Raw genomic sequence first — 19330 nt, forward strand, 5'->3', positions numbered from 1 at the left:
AACTCACGCGTCTGTCTCGGTGTCTCGCTCTCTCTTGAAGACCCGTTCTGCTCCAATCTATTGCTGCCCCTCGCTTTCTGTCTTCGCCGGCTTTCAATTCTTAATCTTGTGTAAAATCCCCGTCTCTTGCCTTCCGCTAAACTCTCCTTAATCTTTTCGGGACTCGGAGTCCATGTACGGTTTCTGTAGCGTCTCCGCTTCTTGGGCTTTTCAGAGCCTTCGTTCTTCTGAACTGGCGGCTGCTCCACCCAAATTGCAGCGCCATCTTCTGTAGACCTCACCAGAGGTACACGCACAGGACTTCGTTCGTAGGACACGGGCACGACGGGCAACGTAGGCTGCTCATCTGCCCGCGATTGTTGCAAGGCCGCGCCGTAGCTCCTCCGCGCCGCTCGCGCAAGCTGCCATCCTGGAGCCGGTAATGCTGAAGAACGGCTTAGTCGCGAAGCGGCACACCTATACGCTGGCAGGCGCAACGCAGCCGTCCATGACTGCATAGGCGAGCATTGAGGGCAAGCTCAAGGAATGTGGGTGTAAGGAGAGCGAAATCGGGTTGCGATGCGAACGATCAGACGTGAGAACGTTGGACATGAACTTGGAGCAAAAGTGCTGACTCAGCTGGCGATCGAAAATTGCCCTTCAGCATGTAAACTCGAGCTTCACGCTTTCCAACATTGCTACGTGTCGCTACGCCAATCGATGGACTGAACAACTCGTCTGAACAGCTCCGGCACCTCACCTCTAGGCCAGCAAGCAACATGGCCTCCGTACAAGCGCTTAGCGCCGCTGCACAAGACAGAAAAGCGCGTCTAGCACAGCTCAAATCACTCAAGCGCAAGCAACCAGAGGAGGCGCAGGAAGAGGACTCCGGACCCACGGATGCAAATCAACAGTCCGCCGCACAGGACGAAGAGCCACAGCAGATAGCCCCGTCCACGAACAAGTATCTGTCCGGCAGGAATTACGACATCGAAACGAAAGGAGCAAAGCTAGGCTTCGAGGCTGCGCCGTCGGAGGGGAAGAACACGCTTGAAAAGCAAGCTGCAGCACTAGCAGCCGAGACCAAACGGCAAGCGGAAGAGGAGGAGAAGGCAGACAAGCCGCTTGATTTGTTCAAGCTACAGCCGAAGAAGCCCAATTGGGACCTCAAGCGAGATTTGGACCGCAAGTTGGAGATTCTGAATGTGCGGACGGATAATGCGATTGCGAAGATGGTGAGGGAGAGGATCTCAAATCAGCGGAGTGCTGCACAAGCCAGGGGCGCGAGTGTGAATGGAAGTGGGAGTGGGGACGCGGAGGCTGCGGGCATAGAAGGGGCGACGCTGGTCGAGGCGACACACGTGCGGGAGCGTGAGGATGCGGAGGAAGCGCGGAGAGAGAGGGAAGAGGACGAGGCGCTTTTGGAGGAGACGTGAGGGAGGTACTCTGATTACTGCAGGATCTCTCCGAAGCGTTACATCCCTCGCAATCAGGAATGGCCCACGAAGTGTCTGTGGCGTCGGGGGGAAGATGACCGGCGGCAGTCTGAGCATTCCACCTACTGCAGCGCCTATGCTGTCACACCCCGAAATGGACAGTGCATGCTCAGCTCTGAAGGTTGACGCCGCAGGCACGAGAATCTGATGGCCGGGCCAGGCCACGTTACGATGGTGGCACACCACACGAGAAGGAGATCGGCGTCGGCCTCGAGGCCGCAAGGCCGCCAAGGGTTCGCGGGGGAGCGATGCACCTTCCCCGGCGTCGGCATAGTTTGTGCGACACGCAAAGGGGCGGCAGCAGGGTCGGGCTAAGAGCTCGTATGCAGGTGTCCGCGGGCAGCTGTGATATGTGTGCAAGCATATGCAGCAAGCAAGCAACGCCGTCAACTTTCAGCCGCGTCCAAGCGCGTGGGTTTCAGAGTACAGCAGTAAAGTACTCGATCATCACAGGAGGTGTTGGCCGACTCTGTACCATAATGAACCCCACCCATCTAGCAGATGCATATGCTGCAGCCACGCAGGCGTAGGGAATCGCACCCAGGCTGTGACATAACGTTACGCAATTGTACCTGCTTGTCCCCTGCGGATCAGCGACCTCATATGTCAAAATTGATGGCACAGCACTTGTTCATGCTGCGAATGCCGAGAGTCGCCAAGATGTAACGTTACTAGGTACTTTTATCAGGCATCTCACCAATCCCCGTGGCATGAAGGGTGATGTGGTAGGTGGAGAAGGGTGCCGATCCCGTTGAGCGCACAGTGTTGACAGTATTCATTAATTAGACGGGGAGGATGAGCGTGCGCCGTTCCGCCCAGACCTATCACCAGCACAGTAGCCCGGCTAGCCTGACGCATGAGCATTGCGTAAAGAGCGAGGTGCAGTAGCCTGGCGGTTTCCCAAACGAAAGCACGGGCCAGGCTGAGACGATCGGCTGAAGTGATGGGGGGAGGTGGTGAGGTGTCGGCGCTCACCCTTTGCTTGAGACGGGGGATCAGCTGATAACGTTACACATCATGTGCAGCCGTCAGTTTGATGAGATGCTCGGCTGCAGGGCGCTCGCGAGGATGAGATTGGCTGGTGATACTCAAGTCAAGTGAAGCCGAGTAGAGTCGAGCCAAGTGATAACCCCCCCAAGACTTTTGGCCATGTAGTCGTGTCGACCCATGCATGCAAGAGCCAACGAGAGGCTGCGCCGGGGCATGCACCAACGATCTCGATGACACGATGAACGTTTCTATGACATGCACTTCTCACTCGCATGAGATGAGATGAATGAATGAAGGGCCACCTCATGCAAGACGGATGCATGCAAGTGAGAGGATCGGGATGCCGGTTTGGGGCATGCCGCCCAACCACGCGCCGTCTCGCATCCCTCCCAATTCCCGAAATGGTTGAGAAAAGCCGGGCGCGCGCCGGCGCCGGCGGTTGGCCATTGACGCCCGCCGAATTAGGCTCCGCACCCACCATGCTATCATTCATTCACCCACCCATCCATCCATCCATCATCCCAGACCGCACCCACCTCGCCCGGCCTCTACTCCGTCCCGGTCTCCACATTCTCTATCTCGCCCTGCTCAATCTCTCTCCCACCTGATCATTGCATCCGCCCGCTCATTTGTCTCGTGCGAAACACCTCATCATGATACCGTAGACGCCCGCCCTCCTACCTACACCCCGCCGCCACCCACCTCCGCGCCCCTCCTCGAGTCCCGCGACCAACACTATCCCCATATACGCCTTGGAGGCCATCTCGTCACGATGACAGCTTCCAATTAGCCGTCTCGCTGCACGACGCTCCGATGTCCTGTCGCACCGCACACCAACCAGTTGCAAAGCTGGCTACCACGACGCCCCCCAACACCCTCCACTCGCGCTGCACCCCGCATCCTTGCTGGCCGCCGCGGCCGCACAGGCCATGTCAACCGATAGCCATGTCAATCACGATGCGGCCGAGGACACCCCTCGCACCTCAATAGCAGATTTGCAAAGAGATGCCGACAGCACACCCACCGCCGAGGGCCCACCACCTGTCGCCGACGAGGTTACAACGCCGCGAGGCGGAGCAGGAGGAGATGGCGGCTACTTCACCAGCTTCCCCGCTGCAACGGAGTTGGAACGACATCCCGTCTTGAAGAACGACCACTCCCCGTTGCCTCCCGCTCCCACCTCCGATCCGAGCTCCGCCGGCCTTGCCCAGATATCAGACCCGACCAAGCTCCTGCGGCCACCCGCTGTCACCACCCAGTCGGACATCAGCATACGGAGTATCGACAGCGATGCGACCGTTGTTCCCCGGGCACCCATTGCTTCTTTTGCCTCATCTCAGCCGCGCCCCGAGTTCCCAAATCAAGCATACTCGGCGCTGCAATCGCAGAGATACCCCGTCCCGCGATCATCGACTTTCCAGAGGCAGCGCACTACCCAGCCCGGCCAGATCTTTACCTTTACATCTGCCCTCGCTTCACTTCATCAAAACAACCTTCGAACAGGCGCCGTCGGCTCGGCACCTGTTACTCCTGGTGCCGGTCTCTTCATCAAGCCCCTCCCTCTCACCCCCGATTGGGAGTCCTCTGAAACTACTGGCACATACGCGAGCCCCTTCCTCCACTTCACCCAAAGAGTCCCGCCGAAAGAGACGCATGTTGCCGACGTCGACGTCGATCCCATCTCCGGGCGCAAACTCATCAATCATTACGAAATCATCGACGAACTCGGGCGTGGAACGCATGGCAAGGTCAAACTAGGCCGCGACCTCCAGAGTCCCGAAGGGAGATATGTCGCCATCAAGATTGTTGAGCGTTATTCCAAGCGACGCAAGCTGGGCAAGCTCGGGACCACCGAGGACAAAGTCAAGAAGGAAGTTGCCATCCTGAAACAAGTCCGCCATCCCCACGTAACCGCCCTGCTCGAAGTCATTGACGATCCCTCACGAAAGAAAGTGTACATTGTGCTTGAATGGGTGGAACGCGGACAGATTGAGTGGCGGGTCAAGGGGTCGAAGGAGGTTGCCATGGTTGAGGCGCGACGCTACGAACGAGAAAAGAGCGGCGATCAAGACCCCCGACTCGTAGCCGAGGATGCAGCGCTTCTGGTCGAAGCACAGCGGCGTTTGACCAAGCAGCGGCAGCGCAAAGTGCGCACCTTTCGTCGCGTTCGTCGTGACGCTCCCGAAGCTTGGAGTATGGAGCTGGTGGGAGATGACGAGAGCGAGATTTCCGATGACGATAAGCTGTCACGAATCTCGTCCGAGTCTTTCAGCAGCCGATATCTTCAAATGGAAGCTGCGCGACGACCGTCACGGACCGCATTACCCTTGCCGCCACCCGCTGGCGATGCCGCAACGTCAACCGATGCACCCGCCAAATATCAATGGATTTCGGGTGAGGTACAAACGCCGACACCAAGATCTTCGTCCCCAGTGGAATGCGCAGACCTGGAAGGCACCATGTACGGGGCGTATGCGCCAAGCCCCTACGCTTCTGGGGACTTGACAGCCCTGCCCACCGACCACCCCACGACAAACGGGTCAACGGGCAAGACCGGCTCAGAAAATCTAGCGCAATGGGCGGCCGACTTTCTGGATGATGACATGAACGATGAGTTGGAGTATGTCCCGACCATGTCTCATCAACAGACGCGCGTCGCTTTTCGAGACACCCTCCTGGGCCTGCAGTACTTGCACTACCAAGGCATCATTCACCGCGACATCAAGCCACCCAACCTACTCTCCACTAAAGAAGGTCGGGTCAAGATCTCCGATTTCGGCGTCTCATACCTTGGGCGGCCTATGGGAGAAGGTGAGGTGAGCGAAGGAGTCAGTGAGCATGAAACGCAGGATTTGGATGATGGCGCGAAGGAGTTGGCGAAGACGGTCGGAACGCCCGCTTTCTACGCTCCTGAACTCTGCATCACAGAGGTCGTTGAAGACGCGCCTCCCATCACCAAGGCAATCGACGTCTGGGCACTTGGCGTCACCCTCTTCTGTATGCTGTTCGCCCGCACGCCTTTCGTGGATAGCGAATACGTCGTGATGCGGCAGATTGCAGAGGAAGAGATCTACATCCCCCGCAAACGATTGCAACCCGTGGAAGGAACGTCCAGATCTCGTCCTAGTTCGAAGGCCCGCGCGTATGCGCCGGTCACTTCTGGCCGCCGAAACGACCTCGAATTGACGTACGAAGAGATTAGCGACGACTTGTACGATCTCTTGAAACGCATGCTCGTCAAGGATCCGCGGAAACGAATTACGCTAGAGGAAGTACGACATCATCCTTGGGTGGTCGCGGACATTCATGACAAAGTTAAATGGCTCGAGGAGACGGACTCTTCCCGACAGAGTCTCGGGAAGAAGATTGAGGTCTCAAAGGAGGATGTCAACGCTGCTGTCGTGCCTCTGCAATTCCTGGATCGTGTGCGGTCTGGGATCAAGAAAGTGGGTGAGAGGCTCGGGTTCGGCTCGCGACCACCCACGAGAGGCCGGACGCAATCGATCATTGGCGGCGTGACCGAGGAGTCACCCTCCACCTCTACAACCGCCAGCACTCACCCCAGCCAAGACGACCTGTCTGCTGCGGCTGGCAAAGAAGAACCGCTTCCCATGACAATCGAGCGACCGTTTGTGGGCGGCGTTGGTGTGGCCCCTGACCAAGACGCCCGCGACACGCTCTGGAAGGTTTCGCGCACCATGACAGAATCAACTTCTGGCAGCGAGCCGTCTTCGGAGAACCCGCATTCAGCATCCTTCAATCACAGCACCGCGCCATCCGAGTCGATGCGCACCGTTACGCCTTCCGAGTACCACCAGATGAGCCGCCGGGAGGAGATCGGAATCTCGCGATCGCCGAGTATTCCCGAAACGCCGACGTCACTCGACTCATCCTCAAGCAGCTCTCGCCAGTGGGCACGACGCATCCTCCGCACGGTGCGGGAAAAGAGCGCCTCTCGCTCGTCGAGGAGTAGAGCCTCGTCCAGCGATAGAGGCTCCCTACCTCCACTCGACACCACGCACGCCGAGCCCAGTCTAGCAGCAAGTCATGCGACTGCCACCGGCCATGTGCTTTCACCCGGCGCCTTAGATGAATCAGCAGCGGCGTCTGCCGCCTCGAGTCTTCGGAATAGTCCAACCGCATCGCGTCCGCCTTCTTCCATCAGCTCTCCATCCTATGATCGACTTCACCCGTACGACAGCGTTTCCCTCTCCCGAAGAAGCTCTGCCGCATCCGTCGCATCCGTATCCTCGCTCGCACGGCTCGCCCTTCAAAACAGCAACCTCACCCGCAGTCCTGTCGCCAACACCAAACCGATGCCCCCAGTCACCGGCTCCACGGTCGAAGAGTGGCAGCGCGCAGAGGACGAGCACATCCGCAAGCTCATCCGCGAAGGCGAAGCCGAAGCTGAAGCCGGCCAGGAGAGCACGACGCTCAGCCCCTTCGTCGACCGCACCTGCCCTCCGAGTCCCGACGACCAACGCTCCAGACGCATGCAGCAGCCACGCTCCGACTCCATCTCGCACCTCGACATCGCCACTCCCGCCGACTCCTCGCTCGAAACGAGTCCCACGGGCCACGCGCACCTGCCGCCGGGTATGACATCCAGCACGTCAGACCTCGGCTCGGCGGTCTCGGCCTCGATGTCTAACCCTTCCATCCCGTCCGTCATCTCCGAGTCCTCGTCCATGGGCTCCGTGGCTGCCGCCGCGCCGGAAGAAGACAAGCAGCACACCGAGAAGTCAGACCTCATGTCCTCCGGCGACACCGTGAATCCCGACGATGCCAACGCGGCTGCGTTTGCCGCGGGCGCCAGCCTCGAAGACAGATTCCCCACCGAGGCTGTCGAAGAGTCCGGGTCCGAAGACGACTATGACGATTCCTCCGATAGTGATGGGGGCTTGGTCATGTCGCGTCGGAAGTCTTCTGCTTCGAAGGCTGTTGCGGCGGCTGCGGCGGCCGCTGCTCTTGCTGCTGATGACGATGTCGACTCTCCCTCCTCCCCGCGCGACCGGCCCGCTTCGCAAATGGGGAAGAAGAAGACGAGTCGGAGTGGGAGTAGCAATACTATGAAGAAGGTCGGACTTCTTGCGGACGACGGCGACGCAAAAGACGAACGATGAGTGAAGCCTTGCTTGTCAAAGAAAGAGAAACGGCCGCTTATTACTCCACGCCACACCACCGACGAGATACCCATCCTCCCCGCGCCTTTTCGCGTGTACTTTTCATCATTCTTCCCGGCCTTACTCCCCTCCGGCTGTACTGATAGACTCTTTCTTCTTTCGGGACCGCGCGCGTTTTCTCACGGCCTGGCATGGCGGCGCATATACACCCGGCGCGAGACTCCCTTTTTTCTTGCTTCTTTTCCGACTTGTGCTTTAAGTTGGAACATTTGGACCCGGGTACGGTTCTTTTTACTTTTCTTCCATGTGGATGTCCGACGGATACGGAACTGGAGACTGCGAGGATCAGAGACAGGGATGAAATGGGATTGAGGGCGGGCCTTTGAGACCCAAAAATTACATCATTTCGGCAGGGCTTCGAAAGAATACGGATGGATGGAAGCGCGCTGCACAGGGTTTCACGGTGCGAGGGCGAGACGCGTCGGGTACATACTGGTTGGTGATGCTGGTTTGTTGATGGGGTTGGTCGTGGGGTTTGCGATGTATGTATGGATGTATGTACGCGTTGTACGGAACGGGGAAAGAAGAGGCTGGCAGGCAGACAGGACAGGTAGCATGGCTCTCGTATATGGAGGGCTTGGCTGGTATTCTTATCTTTTGCTTTTTGGCAGTGCGCTGCTCCTATTTCTCCTTGTCTGTTTGTCGTGGGCTGTGAGCGGTCGTAGCCGTACACCTCGCGTTGAATACTCCTATCCCTGTTTCGCTCCGCGGGCACGTCATGGCAGGCGCCTGGGTCTTCCCATCCACCTCCAGCGGACTCAACTTTGTGTCTCCTGAGCAATTCGAAACGGTCGCGGTCCACTACTGATCCCCCGGTGCTTCCCCTTGCGAGAAGACGTTTGGAAGAACCCCGCTCACATAATGTGCCGACTCTCGAAGGCGGTAGATCAGCGCCCAGCTGTGTTTGCGACTAGATCGCCTCAAGACTCCCAACGCCTTCGCTTGATCGCATCTCTGAATTGGCGTTGGCATTACTGCCCCATTATCAAGCTGACCTACAAAGGTCATCAGTACATTGCAGAACCACATTCAAGGGCGAATCTGGACTTACGGCCATGGCTATGCAGCACAAGCTCACGTAGGGACTAAGACGCTCGCCTATCCTCGCTGCTCGCCAGAATGTGCCGAGAGGGCTGGATGGGGTGGTTAGATGATGCATTAAGGGGAATGTTTAGGCGGGATTCCTCACCCTGACTTGTTTCGATCGAGCCATGCGGGGAAGACCTGTCCTGAGATTAGATTTGTTGGATGCTTAATGGGGGTTAGAAGAGACTCACGCCGTGGAGATAGGTGCAGGAGCAGATGAAGAGGAGGACGACGAGGAGGAAGGTCTGGAATTTGAGGATGCCGAACATCGCGATCGTGGGACTTTGGGGTGGTGAATGGCGAGGTGCTTCAGATGAAAAGAACTTGTAGTTTCAAGGGTGATTAAAAGCTGGGAGGCTTGTCTGAAGTCTCAGCAGTCGTTGATGTGCATATGTGGTCTTTGGGGTGAGGTTGAGTGCCAAGCGGTGATCTGGTGTGCAAAACTGCTGGGACGGGGATGCTCAGTCAGCATTCTTTCACGAGCCTGAAGTGAACTTGCGCCTGCTATACATTCACACACACTTACCAACTACCGTTCGCTCACTGCGACTACGCCAGCCGAATGAAGTGTTGACACCCTCCAACACTACCAGCCAAATCGGCACTCTCCCAACACCAACCTTACCCAACCATGACAGAACCGCGGGCCCGGGTGCGCAACAAAGGCCAAGTCTTCAGCACCTCCGACCTCTCCGACTTCCTCTACGCCTTCGGCGACCACACGCGCACCCCCGCAAGCCAAACCTCGCTGCCCACCACAATCAGCGCGCTCGACGAAATCCTCACCGACTTCGTGATCGAAACGTGCCACGCGGCGGCCCTCAGCGCCTCCTACAGCCGGCGGCAGAAGATCAAAGTCGACGACTTCAAGTGGGTGTTGCGCAAGGATGAGCGCATGCTGGGCCGCGTGCTGGAGCAGATGTGGAAGGAGCGGTATATGAAGGAGAAGCGGAAGATGGATGGGTTTGATGATGTGGGGAGGGGGGGTGGGGAGGCGGTGGAGGCGTTGGAGAGTATTGCGGGGGTGGGAGGGGTGAAGGGGAGTGAGTTGAAGGAGAGAAAGAGGAGGAAGAAGCGGAAGAGGGCTGCTGCTGCGGCGGCGGGAGAGGATGGAGTTGAGGGGTAGGTTGGGGGGTTGGTTGTGTGTTTGCTCTTAGCGACGGCGTTTGGAGGGGGCACTACTCGGATGACTCGAATGGGGAATAGGACCTCACGCCTACCATTCGAGCCTGCGATTAAGCAATTTGGCGAGCTTTTGGCATGGGATTGCCGCGTCAAAGCGATCGACGGCAGGCAACGTTCCAAAGGAAGCTTGCAGTGTTTTATAGCAAGCAAACGACCGATCAGCTGCTGCTGTTGATAATTGACTCTGAATGCTCCGGCGAGATCACGACAGTGTCCACCATACGTTCGATCGATGTGTATCATGCGCGGATGATGAACACGATAGGCAGTGGTCAATCATCGCTGGATTAAAATATTGCGTCAGACCTCACGTCAGCTCAGTCTCAGCTGATAAAGCCGCGCAGCCTGCATGTCAAGACCCCTTCTACCTTTCACACCCACCCGAATTGATTCAACCATATTCATCGACCTTGCAGACACCAAACGTGAGTCCAGAATCATCGACGCCATCAACCAACGCCACAATGTCCACCGCCCGCCCCGCCTCTCTAATCCCCCCCTCCTACCTCCCCTACCTCGCAAACACAACAGCAGCAGTCGCCATCATCCCCACCGCGCTCGGGATAGCCTCCCTCCTCAACCCCCCCTCGGCCCTCGCGCGCCTCAGATTCCCACGCGTGCAAGCCGACCACGCCGTGACCAACGGCGTCACACGCCTCGTCGGCGCCCGCAACCTCGCCGTCGGCCTCGCGAACTTGCTGCTCTGGTGGAAGGTGCGGAGGGGCGAGGTGGGGTATTCGACGTTTGGGTCTGTGGCATTGCTGACGATGGGGACTTTGGTGGCGGCGGATGGGTGGGTTGTTAAGGATGTTGCTGGTGAGGGGGAGTGGGAGCATTGGGGCTTCTTACCTGTTGTGACGGCTTTGGGATTGGGGTTGATGGGCGTTTATTAAATGTCTTGCTTCCGGGATTGCCGGATTCTGTGTAGAGCGCCTATGTCTTAGGAAATGCAAGGCTTTATTACTTATACCTTAGGACGGTTCTTCAGAGCAACGGCCATTTCGGACCTCGTCCTGTAAGCTGACGGTCAGGTGAGGTACATCTTGCAAAGGCAGCTTTCAGCACCCAACTTCCCCATTTCCAAAGACATCAACGAAACCACATCAAACAAAACCAAACTCAACAATTAACAATCGAAAATGCCCACTCTAATCCCCCCAACCTACCATCCCTACCTAGCCAACACTGCGGCACTCATAGCTTGCGTCCCCACTGCAGTCGGCATCATCGGCCTCCGCAACCCCTCCGCCATCCTCGGAATCTTCGAATCCGCGCCTCTCTCCTCCACAGCCACAGCGCAAGACCACAAGCTCCTCGACGGCTTCATCCGCCTGTTCGCCGCCCGGGACATCGCGGTGGGAGTCACTACGTTGGCGATCTGGTATCATGGGTGCCGAGGTGGGAAGCGGGAGGGATATGCGACGCTAGGGACGGCGATGTTGGTGGCTGCGGGATTGGTGGTGATGGATGGGTTGGTTAGTCGGTGGGTGAACGGACGGGGGGAGTGGAAGCATTGGGGTTTCGCGCCGGTGAGTTTGGGGATCGCGGGGGCGTTATTGGGGTACATTTGAGGGCATTGGGTTTCATTGGCTTCGTACTGGTTAAGAAAACACCGTCTAATAATCATCTCCGCGGCTAATGACCTCCTTCACCGTTGGGCGCAGCAGAATCGTGTGTTCGAATTGCGCCGTATAACTCCCCTTGATGTCGCACAGAGGCGGGTAGTCCTGCACAATGCCCGCCTGGACGAGATTGTTCAGGCCGAGCAGGTACTTCTCATGGCCCAGGCGATCTAAGTACCGCCTGCAAAACGGCAGCGTGCCAAAATTCTTGTCGATCGTTCGGAGCAAAGACTTGGCGGACGCGACTCGCAGCGCGACTTTCGGCGCATCCTCGATCTTCGCGTAGTGAGAGCATTCCATGTCGTCGCGCACGATGCCCTTGCCCGTGCTGCCGAACGTCTCAATGGCGTACGTCTCGCCTTCCTCCATCCGATCCGACGTGCCGCTGCCCTTGACAATGGGCACGCTCTTGCCGCTGCTGCCGCCGTGGATGCTGTACTGCGTGATGGTGTGGCCGTTGAGGTTGCGGATGGCTTTGACGGGGTATGTTTGCCCGTTGATGTTGACTTCGTAGCTCTCCATTGCTTCTTGGATGCCCTCGCCGATCTCCGAGAGCCGGGCGTCGATGCCTGCCAGACGGATACCGGTGTTGGTTGCATCCTTGACTGCGGCCAGGAGATTGTCGTATTGCGGGTCGAAGGCGACGGTAAAGGCGCTGTCGACGATACGGCCGTTGACGTGCACGCCGAAATCGACCTTCATTACATCCTTCTCGCCCAACACCATCTTGTTGCCCGCATTGGGAGAGTAATGCGCCGCGCAGTGATTGAGGTTGACCCCGGTGGGGAAGGCAACGCCCGCAATCAAATTGTCTCCCTCCTCCAATCCCATATGTCCTGTCAAATGCCTTGTTCCATCCTCGATCGTCTCACAAATTTCCGTCAAAGACATGCCAGGCTTGATGACGCTCTGCGCATACTTCCTCACCTGGCGATGCACCTCTGCAGCCTGGCGGTAGTCCGCCAGGAAATCCGAATTGATCTGATCCAGATGCCTCTTCTCCTCGCTGGTGGTGCGGTAGGAGTTCTCATCCTTGTACGCCACCTCCTCGCCGATGGGATAGGTGTCTTGCGGGAACAAATCAGACACCTTGACTCGAGGCGGAGCCGTCTGTCCCTTGGCGCTCACGCCAGCCTTCTTCTTCTTGCGTGGCTTTCTCTTCTTCTTTTTCTTCGCGGCGCCTTCCGCCGTCCCGTTGCCGTTGCCTTCGTCTCCATCATCGGCTTCATCATCGTCCGAGTCGTTATTTATTAAATCGCCAGAGGTGGGCTCGGGGCCTGTGGAACCTTGCTGTTTGGGAATGCCATTTGTGCCGTTCAATTTGAGCTCGGCCATGGCCTCCTCGGGACTAGCGGCCGACATGATGGAGAGTGTGTAGCCAGTCGACACGGCAAGGTGAAGCGGTAAGGCTTCGGGGAAAAAAGGCACACGAGCTTTGATCTTCAAGTCCCACCACTTGTTGTTCGGAAGGGCGTGAACTCTCTTTGATTAGTCATGAACATTTCTGGCTCCGCCAAACCTTCCTCCGCCGTTGGCGTCAGGGTCACGACGTAATGCCTCCATCCGGCGGACTATCAAATGCTGCTCCTCGGCAACTATGCCGTTTCATGCATTGAAGTGAACGATTTGCAATAAATGCACATAATCCATAGACCAGTCTCCCTTTCCTTTTCTCTCTTTCGTCAAGTCTCTGTTTCCTCACGACCGATCCCTCACATAACCATTGGCCGCTCAACGCCGTTCAATATTCAACACTCGAGAATGGCAGACACCACGACTCAAGCCTCCGATACTCTGATCGAACATTGGCAGAAAGGAACCACGCTGAAAGAACTCGTCCAATCCGTCCGCCCGTCGACTACAGATTACAAAACAGGCTACGACATCCAAAGACATGTCGAAAGAATCACAGGTAAGTCATCCTACCCGTCAAGATCACAACTCCATCTAACACAAACACCAGAACAACCCCTCTTCGGCTGGAAGATCGCCGCCACCTCCGCTGCAGGCCAAAAGCACATCAACTCCCCCCGCCCCCTCGCAGGCCGCATCCTCGAAGAGCGTGTAGAGCGCTGGACCTCCGCCTCCACGCCCCCAACAGTCCCCCTAGGCGCCAACCGCATGCTCGTCGCCGAGCTCGAATTCGTCTTCAAAATGGCCTACGACCTGCCGCCCCGCGGCAGCGGCGAGCAATACGACCTCTCCCAAGTCATGGCCGCCGTGCAGGGCCTGTACCTCGGCAGCGAACTGCCCGACTCGCGATTCGAGGATTTCACTGCTGTTGGGCCCGCGCAGCTTATTGCGGATAATGCGTGTGCGGACCGCTTTGTGCTCGGGCCGGAGGCGAAGGGGGATTGGCGGGCGATGGATTTGCCTGCGCATCGCGTGAGGGGGTGGGCGGTGGATGGGACTGGCGCGAAGGTGGGCGAGGTGCATGAGGGGAATGGGGCGGCGGTGCTGGGGGATCCGAAGGTGGCGTTGACGTGGTTGGTGAATGAGTTGAATGAGTATGGGCTGACGCTGCGGGGGGGCGAGTATGTTACCACGGGCACGTGTATTATCCCTATTCCTGTCAAGCCGGGGGATACGCTGGAGGGGGATTATGGCGAGTTGGGCACGATGACGGTCAAGTTTGCGGAATAGATGTGTAGCATGCCTGTCTGGCTACTTCTCGGTCATTCTTTTCATTAGAATGACGGCTTGGCTTACAGACTGCGGCCTTTACAGATGTCCTTCTCGAGAACCTGTGTATCCCTCCAATCTCGGATCGACGCCAGGCTGGCGCATCTCATCGACTTTCTCCAGCCAAGACAATGCTCTCGCTCCGATAGCAAATGCTTGATCGCCGTTCTTCTCTTTGAGAACAGGCCTATGCCTCCGACATCGATGGGCGCTGGCCTTGCTCATCTCAGCCACTCCGCCGTCAAGGGAATTCATCTCGCTCCAGCATCGAACCCCTCACTGCCGTTATTCTTCTGGAGAAGCGGCATGTAGTCGCGCCTTTCCCCAGGCTTGCAAGTGATTTCATGAAGCCGCCCGTGGCTGGTATGCTCCTCCATCTCCCCTCACCCACGCATGCCGATTCACCTCTCACAGTGCATCCAGACCGCCTACGCCGCCGGTGCTGCGCATGAGAAGGGCCTGGAAAAGCCGCCGTCAGGGAAATAAGCGACGATCGCCTCAACCGTGCCCTTCAAGCCCATCGTACACTGCGCAATCCCCAGACACAAGATGACGACATTCAGCGCAAAGAAGAACGGCATGCGTCGCGGCACCTGCCAGATCTTGCAATCAAACCCCCGAGCAGCGTGCTGGACGAAGAAGACTGACGGCATGATCAGGATGTACGCCGGGCCGAAGAGTGCTCCCACGAGCGGTATGATGTGTTCGAACGCCGGGATTCCGAGCGCCATCAGCGTTGCTGCTGTCCAGAGGGCGGAGATGATGCCGACCCAGGAGAGGTTCTTGCGCCATCTGCTGACTGGAGCGCCATTGCTGCCGATGCGAGGCTTTGTCTTTTCCCAGATGCTTCGGTAGATATGTGTGCCGGCCACGACGCAGGACAGAATGGCGGCGACGCCGATGGTCGGCCAGGCGATCACATATGCTACCAGACGCAGGGTGTGGTGCGCAGATGACAGGACTGGGGAGCCGACACTCGATCCGATGATGGCGTAGAAGGCGAGGGCGACGAACAGCGAGAAGGCGATGGTGAAAAGGGCCTGGATGCGAAGAGCGCGGGGAAAGTCTTCTGATTGTCGCATTTCGGAGATGAGCGACGGGTAGGCGATGTGTGCCATGAAGACGAACAGGATGCTGTTCACCGTTTGGAAGCCTTTGTAGAATGACGTGACGCTTTCCGGGGGAATCAGGTAGTCGTCAGGGTAGGGAACCCGGTTTATTGCCACTGACACGAGGGCGATGACAACGGCGGCCATGATTGAGATGCAGGCTATTGCATGATCAGTATCAGGAGACTTGCGGCACACGTGCAGATAGACTCACCCAGAACAGAGATCTTCCACGTGTCGCGCAGACTACGCACAAGCGAAAAAGGAACCATCATGAGGACTCCGATGACCGTGCAGAGCACCGAGCACAACCGGTAGCCTGACACAACATCAAAGGCGATGCTGAATCCCACCACATGCGCGGCCATGATGCAGACGAGGACAAGCGTCTGCATGACAACGCCGATGCGACGGCCCCACGTGCCGAGGAACACGCCCATCAGTTCCGGAAAGGAGGTTACTCCCGGATATCTGGAGACGAGCTGCCAGATTACGAAGCCGGTGTACCATTGCAACAGTCCTATGAAGGGAATCACCAAGAGGGCCGCAACAATCCCAATTGGTGCGATCGCTTTTGGCAGCGAGAGGACCCCGAGGGAGTTGGTGGAGGCGGTGATGACTGCGCACATGTTGTTAGATAACAGTCGGTCTGGGATGAAAGACGAGCAACGTACTGAAAGCAGCCTGCCACCACTTCAACCCATGATGGGTTGAAGCTGTCTGCGAAGCCTCGTCGACAACAGCGGCCTCCTCTCGGACAACGATTTGCTTCTGACCGCGGATGGCGTTGAGCATGCGCATGGGCATGGGAATGGGGATGCTGACCGTCTCTGTGGTGCTCGAGTTGTCGCCTTTGGAAGTAGAATTGCCCATGTTGGCCGATGAAGATGATACGAGGCAACGGTGATGATTGAAGGGGAGAAGTAGCTGCGATGCTGATTGAAGATGGTGAGTAGTAGCGAAGCTGACTGAAGGAGATGCGAAGCGATGTTGAATGCCAGTGATCAGTAGAAGAGTGCAGGTTGTGAAGTGCTGAAGAAGAGTAAGTTGGAAGATAAAGAAGATATCAGGCGCATTTTATCGTGCGTCCGATGGATCAAATGTGAAGGCAAATTGACAGAATGGGATGAGGACAAAGTGGAGTGCTTTTGCTGACCTTTACACAGCTCGCGACTGCTCTGCTGTTGGACGAAGACTCGGGTGTGACATATTGATCCAGGCGGGAGAATGACGGGCCCACTCGGCAGTGCTGTCAATATTCTTCATAAAAAAGCCTTAGCTGAATGAAGGCTTGAGGATGGGGACGAGGCGACTAGCAGTGGCGGAAGATGGGGCAATTGATCTTCCATATTCGGCTTCTGGGGCTGGTCCAAACCGCCGGTACTTCCAGACGACCAAAACGCGTAGGGATGAGGGTGCCAAGCGTGGCCTGCTGCTGCATGCGGCTCCATCGATCATGTAGAGCTCCCACCCATCATTCGCCCTACCTTCGTCTTCATGTCTTCCGCAAGATGCTGCCAAGGTGGATCAGGCCAGGACTTCCGTGCCGCCGAAGACAGTGCACTCTTCCGACCGGAGCTGCTCCAGCACTTGCTCTAGGCCTCAAGCGACTTCTCACCTGCAAGATGAAGAGCGGGAGGTCATGCTGTCGCGATGGGAATGAAGGCAGACAGTCTCCACACAAAGACATATCACACTAACCCCATTTGCGCGTAGCCTTCCGCGGACCGCGCCTAGCAGTTGCCGAGACCGGGGGTGGTGACCCCACTCGGCCACCGCATCTGCTCCTCAAGTCGTCGAGGAAAGCGGGAGATGGCTGGCACCTTTGGACTCATCCACGCCCCCTGAATTACCCGTTGTTCACGTCGCACATGTGTAGCGAGCGCTCTGAAGTAATATAAACTTCCTCTTCGGCCCTTTCTTCTTGCATCGTTACTCCACCGCTGGAAATCCGCAGCTTCTCCATCCGTCATCCCTCACGCTTCAGCAATCATGGTCGAGCTCCGCAAGCGTAAAGCTCCCCCTCCTCCACCACCGCCACCCGCCAAGAAGAAGGCCACGCCCAAAGCGAAGGCGGCGGCCAAAGCAGAGCCAAAAGCGGAGCCGAAGAAAGCCAAAGAGTCCGCCGCCGCCGCTCTCATCCCCAAGCCGAATCCGGATGCGCCCAAGATCTTGCTGGGCTATACACTGTCGCTCGAAGGCTTCGGAGGGGAGATACAGACGCATGATGAGAAGAAGGTGACGCTCGCGCAGCTGGTTGAGAAAAGCAAGGCCGGGGTGGTGCTGTTCACGTACCCCAAAGCCAGCACTCCCGGATGTAAGCATGCTCCAGACCGCATCTATGCGACTCACGTTGTGTGCGTGGACTGATTGTGTGATTAAAGGCACGACCCAAGCGTGTATGTTCCGCGACGAGTTCACCCCACTCACCGCCACTGGCCTCGACATCTACGGCCTCAGCAACGACCCGCCCAAGGCCAATACATCGTTCAAGAACAGGCAGATTCTGCCGTATACACTCCTCTGCGACCCGGAGAAGACGCTTATTGAAGCAATTGGATTGAAGAAAGCACCGAATGGAACTGCTCGAGGTGTATTTGTGGTGAACAAGGACGGCAAAGTGCTTGCTGCCGAGCCCGGAAGTCCAGGCCGTACGGTTGCAGTGGTGCGGGAGATCGTGGAGCAGATGGGCGGGAAGGTTGGAGGCGGAGACACAAATGGCGTGCATAAGGCGACGGAGGAGAAGAAGGTCGCTGAAACCGCGGCTGAGGTTGCTGACTCTGCTGCGGCGCTTGATAAGAGCAAGACTTCCACTCCTCTGCCGGCTTGAGGAGGTATGCTTGCTCCAATGTTGTGTGGTTGTGTTGATAGCTTCTGCAGAGCTACGAAAAGTCATTTGCCCTTGTGGCACTCTCTTTCACTGCAATTCTCTGGCGAGCATTGTTAAATCTCTCAACTGAGACCGAGCGCCGAGGGCGAAAGCCAGCGAGCGGAACGCGGCCAGTCTGCGAGCAGGACCACACGCCTGCCCTCCTCGCATCCTCCCACGGTCGCCATGTGTTGTTAAGATCCATGATGGCTCTCTCAACACCCGGCTGACCTCGCTCTTACCACCAACAACCTCCTCCAACGGCCAGCGAGACCTGGCTCGCCGTCTTTCGAGCATGCTCGCCGTCGTCACACAACGCCCGCCAACCCCCTGACCAATCAGACTCCCATGACGACATGGCCTGCCTCCCTCGCAACGGCACCGCAATGCACGCTTACGTATGCAGCGTCCATTTCCTGACTCGCGCGCCGCCCACAGAAGGTATAAATATTTTGCGTTTCCCCCAAACCTCCTTCTTGCTTTCTTCCTTTCTTCACCCTTGGGGTGACCGCTCTTGGAGGAGAGGCAATCACGTTCCTCAATCTTCTGCTGGCCTTCTGGCTTCAGCATGGCACGACTTGTGTCGAAAGGGCATAATGTGAGTCGCTGCCCATCCTTATTCGCATTGTCGTCGTCGTTGCTGACCACCTTGGCCTTTAGTTCTGCTTTCAACCAGCCTTGCTGCCTTTGCTTTCTCATCATGCCTCTTGCCTTTGTTGCAAGTGCTTGGAGAAGAAGCGAGTTGTTTGTGACTTTATTTTGTCCTTGTTGTGCATGCGGTGCGTGTGGTGTGCGTCAGTGTGTTGTCGTGATGCTGATAGTGCGTGTTGTTGTGCAGGCGGAGGTGGGCGGTGTAGTGAGGTTTAGCAGTGTCTGTAGGCCCTCCCAGAGATGAATAGCTGCCTGTATCGCTCGAATAGCCAGATTAGACCATCCTTGATGATGTTGTAGGCTCTCATGACCCGTGGTGAGGCCCGTTCACCGTGCTGTATGGAGGTGGCGGCGTTGACAGCACGTCGCTGCGAAGCTCACGCCAGCACGCGACGGCCACTCACCAGGCCAAACAAGCAGAGAGCGCCTCGTCAAGCCATCATGATGAGCATCTCCATCACTCCTATTGTCTCGAGAG

At 57.3% G+C, this 19330-nt stretch overlaps 11 protein-coding genes across 11 annotated transcripts; 7 read left to right on the plus strand and 4 right to left on the minus strand.

The window, feature by feature from the left end:
- Positions 1–758: 758 nt before the first annotated feature.
- Positions 759–1415, plus strand: BDY17DRAFT_256642 (putative cell cycle control protein cwf18; the record flags this gene model as incomplete). The annotated part of the gene is made up of 1 exon (XM_033731615.1): positions 759–1415. The coding sequence occupies one exon, from the start codon at positions 759–761 to the stop codon at positions 1413–1415; it is 657 nt and encodes a 218-aa protein (XP_033586498.1).
- A 2717-nt stretch (positions 1416–4132) lies between these two features.
- On the plus strand, positions 4133–5803 carry BDY17DRAFT_227565 (kinase-like domain-containing protein; the record flags this gene model as incomplete). Its single annotated transcript, XM_033730165.1, has 3 exons — positions 4133–4465; positions 5081–5563; positions 5663–5803. Coding segments are annotated over 3 exons (957 nt in total), but the record flags the coding sequence as incomplete, so codon positions are not given.
- A 2609-nt stretch (positions 5804–8412) lies between these two features.
- BDY17DRAFT_28677 (uncharacterized protein) lies at positions 8413–9144 on the minus strand. The gene is made up of 4 exons (XM_033732132.1): positions 8926–9144; positions 8838–8872; positions 8700–8781; positions 8413–8643 (listed from the first exon to the last, which is right to left on the minus strand). The coding sequence occupies exons 1-4, from the start codon at positions 9001–9003 to the stop codon at positions 8620–8622; spliced, it is 219 nt and encodes a 72-aa protein (XP_033586500.1). The 5' UTR covers positions 9004–9144; the 3' UTR covers positions 8413–8619.
- Positions 9145–9365: 221 nt separating this feature from the next.
- BDY17DRAFT_234819 (uncharacterized protein) lies at positions 9366–9689 on the plus strand (the record flags this gene model as incomplete). The annotated part of the gene is made up of 1 exon (XM_033730278.1): positions 9366–9689. A coding segment is annotated over one exon (324 nt), but the record flags the coding sequence as incomplete, so codon positions are not given.
- A 694-nt stretch (positions 9690–10383) lies between these two features.
- On the plus strand, positions 10384–10812 carry BDY17DRAFT_312854 (uncharacterized protein; the record flags this gene model as incomplete). Its single annotated transcript, XM_033735666.1, has 1 exon — positions 10384–10812. One exon carries the CDS (start codon positions 10384–10386, stop codon positions 10810–10812), a length of 429 nt encoding a protein of 142 aa, XP_033586502.1.
- Positions 10813–11058: 246 nt separating this feature from the next.
- On the plus strand, positions 11059–11490 carry BDY17DRAFT_326935 (uncharacterized protein; the record flags this gene model as incomplete). The annotated part of the gene is made up of 1 exon (XM_033737594.1): positions 11059–11490. The coding sequence occupies one exon, from the start codon at positions 11059–11061 to the stop codon at positions 11488–11490; it is 432 nt and encodes a 143-aa protein (XP_033586503.1).
- Position 11491: 1 nt separating this feature from the next.
- Positions 11492–12961, minus strand: BDY17DRAFT_302939 (methionine aminopeptidase). Its single transcript, XM_033734479.1, has one exon. The coding sequence runs from the start codon at positions 12901–12903 to the stop codon at positions 11536–11538; it is 1368 nt and encodes a 455-aa protein (XP_033586504.1). The 5' UTR covers positions 12904–12961; the 3' UTR covers positions 11492–11535.
- Positions 12962–13302: 341 nt separating this feature from the next.
- Positions 13303–14184, plus strand: BDY17DRAFT_326937 (putative hydratase; the record flags this gene model as incomplete). The annotated part of the gene is made up of 2 exons (XM_033737595.1): positions 13303–13453; positions 13505–14184. The coding sequence occupies 2 exons, from the start codon at positions 13303–13305 to the stop codon at positions 14182–14184; spliced, it is 831 nt and encodes a 276-aa protein (XP_033586505.1).
- A 467-nt stretch (positions 14185–14651) lies between these two features.
- On the minus strand, positions 14652–16127 carry BDY17DRAFT_256544 (transmembrane amino acid transporter protein-domain-containing protein; the record flags this gene model as incomplete). The annotated part of the gene is made up of 3 exons (XM_033731611.1): positions 14652–15493; positions 15547–15951; positions 16007–16127. The coding sequence occupies 3 exons, from the start codon at positions 16125–16127 to the stop codon at positions 14652–14654; spliced, it is 1368 nt and encodes a 455-aa protein (XP_033586506.1).
- Positions 16128–17127: 1000 nt separating this feature from the next.
- BDY17DRAFT_302943 (thioredoxin-like protein) lies at positions 17128–18228 on the plus strand. Its single transcript, XM_033734480.1, has 2 exons — positions 17128–17649; positions 17717–18228. Exons 1-2 carry the CDS (start codon positions 17325–17327, stop codon positions 18160–18162), a joined length of 771 nt encoding a protein of 256 aa, XP_033586507.1. The 5' UTR covers positions 17128–17324; the 3' UTR covers positions 18163–18228.
- On the minus strand, positions 18015–19030 carry BDY17DRAFT_28809 (uncharacterized protein). The gene has a single exon (XM_033732144.1). The coding sequence runs from the start codon at positions 18901–18903 to the stop codon at positions 18250–18252; it is 654 nt and encodes a 217-aa protein (XP_033586508.1). The 5' UTR covers positions 18904–19030; the 3' UTR covers positions 18015–18249.
- Between the last annotated feature and the right edge of the window lie 300 nt (positions 19031–19330).

Source organism: Neohortaea acidophila (genome assembly GCF_010093505.1).
Source record: "Neohortaea acidophila strain CBS 113389 unplaced genomic scaffold BDY17scaffold_10, whole genome shotgun sequence".
Classification (NCBI taxonomy): domain Eukaryota; kingdom Fungi; phylum Ascomycota; class Dothideomycetes; order Mycosphaerellales; family Teratosphaeriaceae; genus Neohortaea; species Neohortaea acidophila.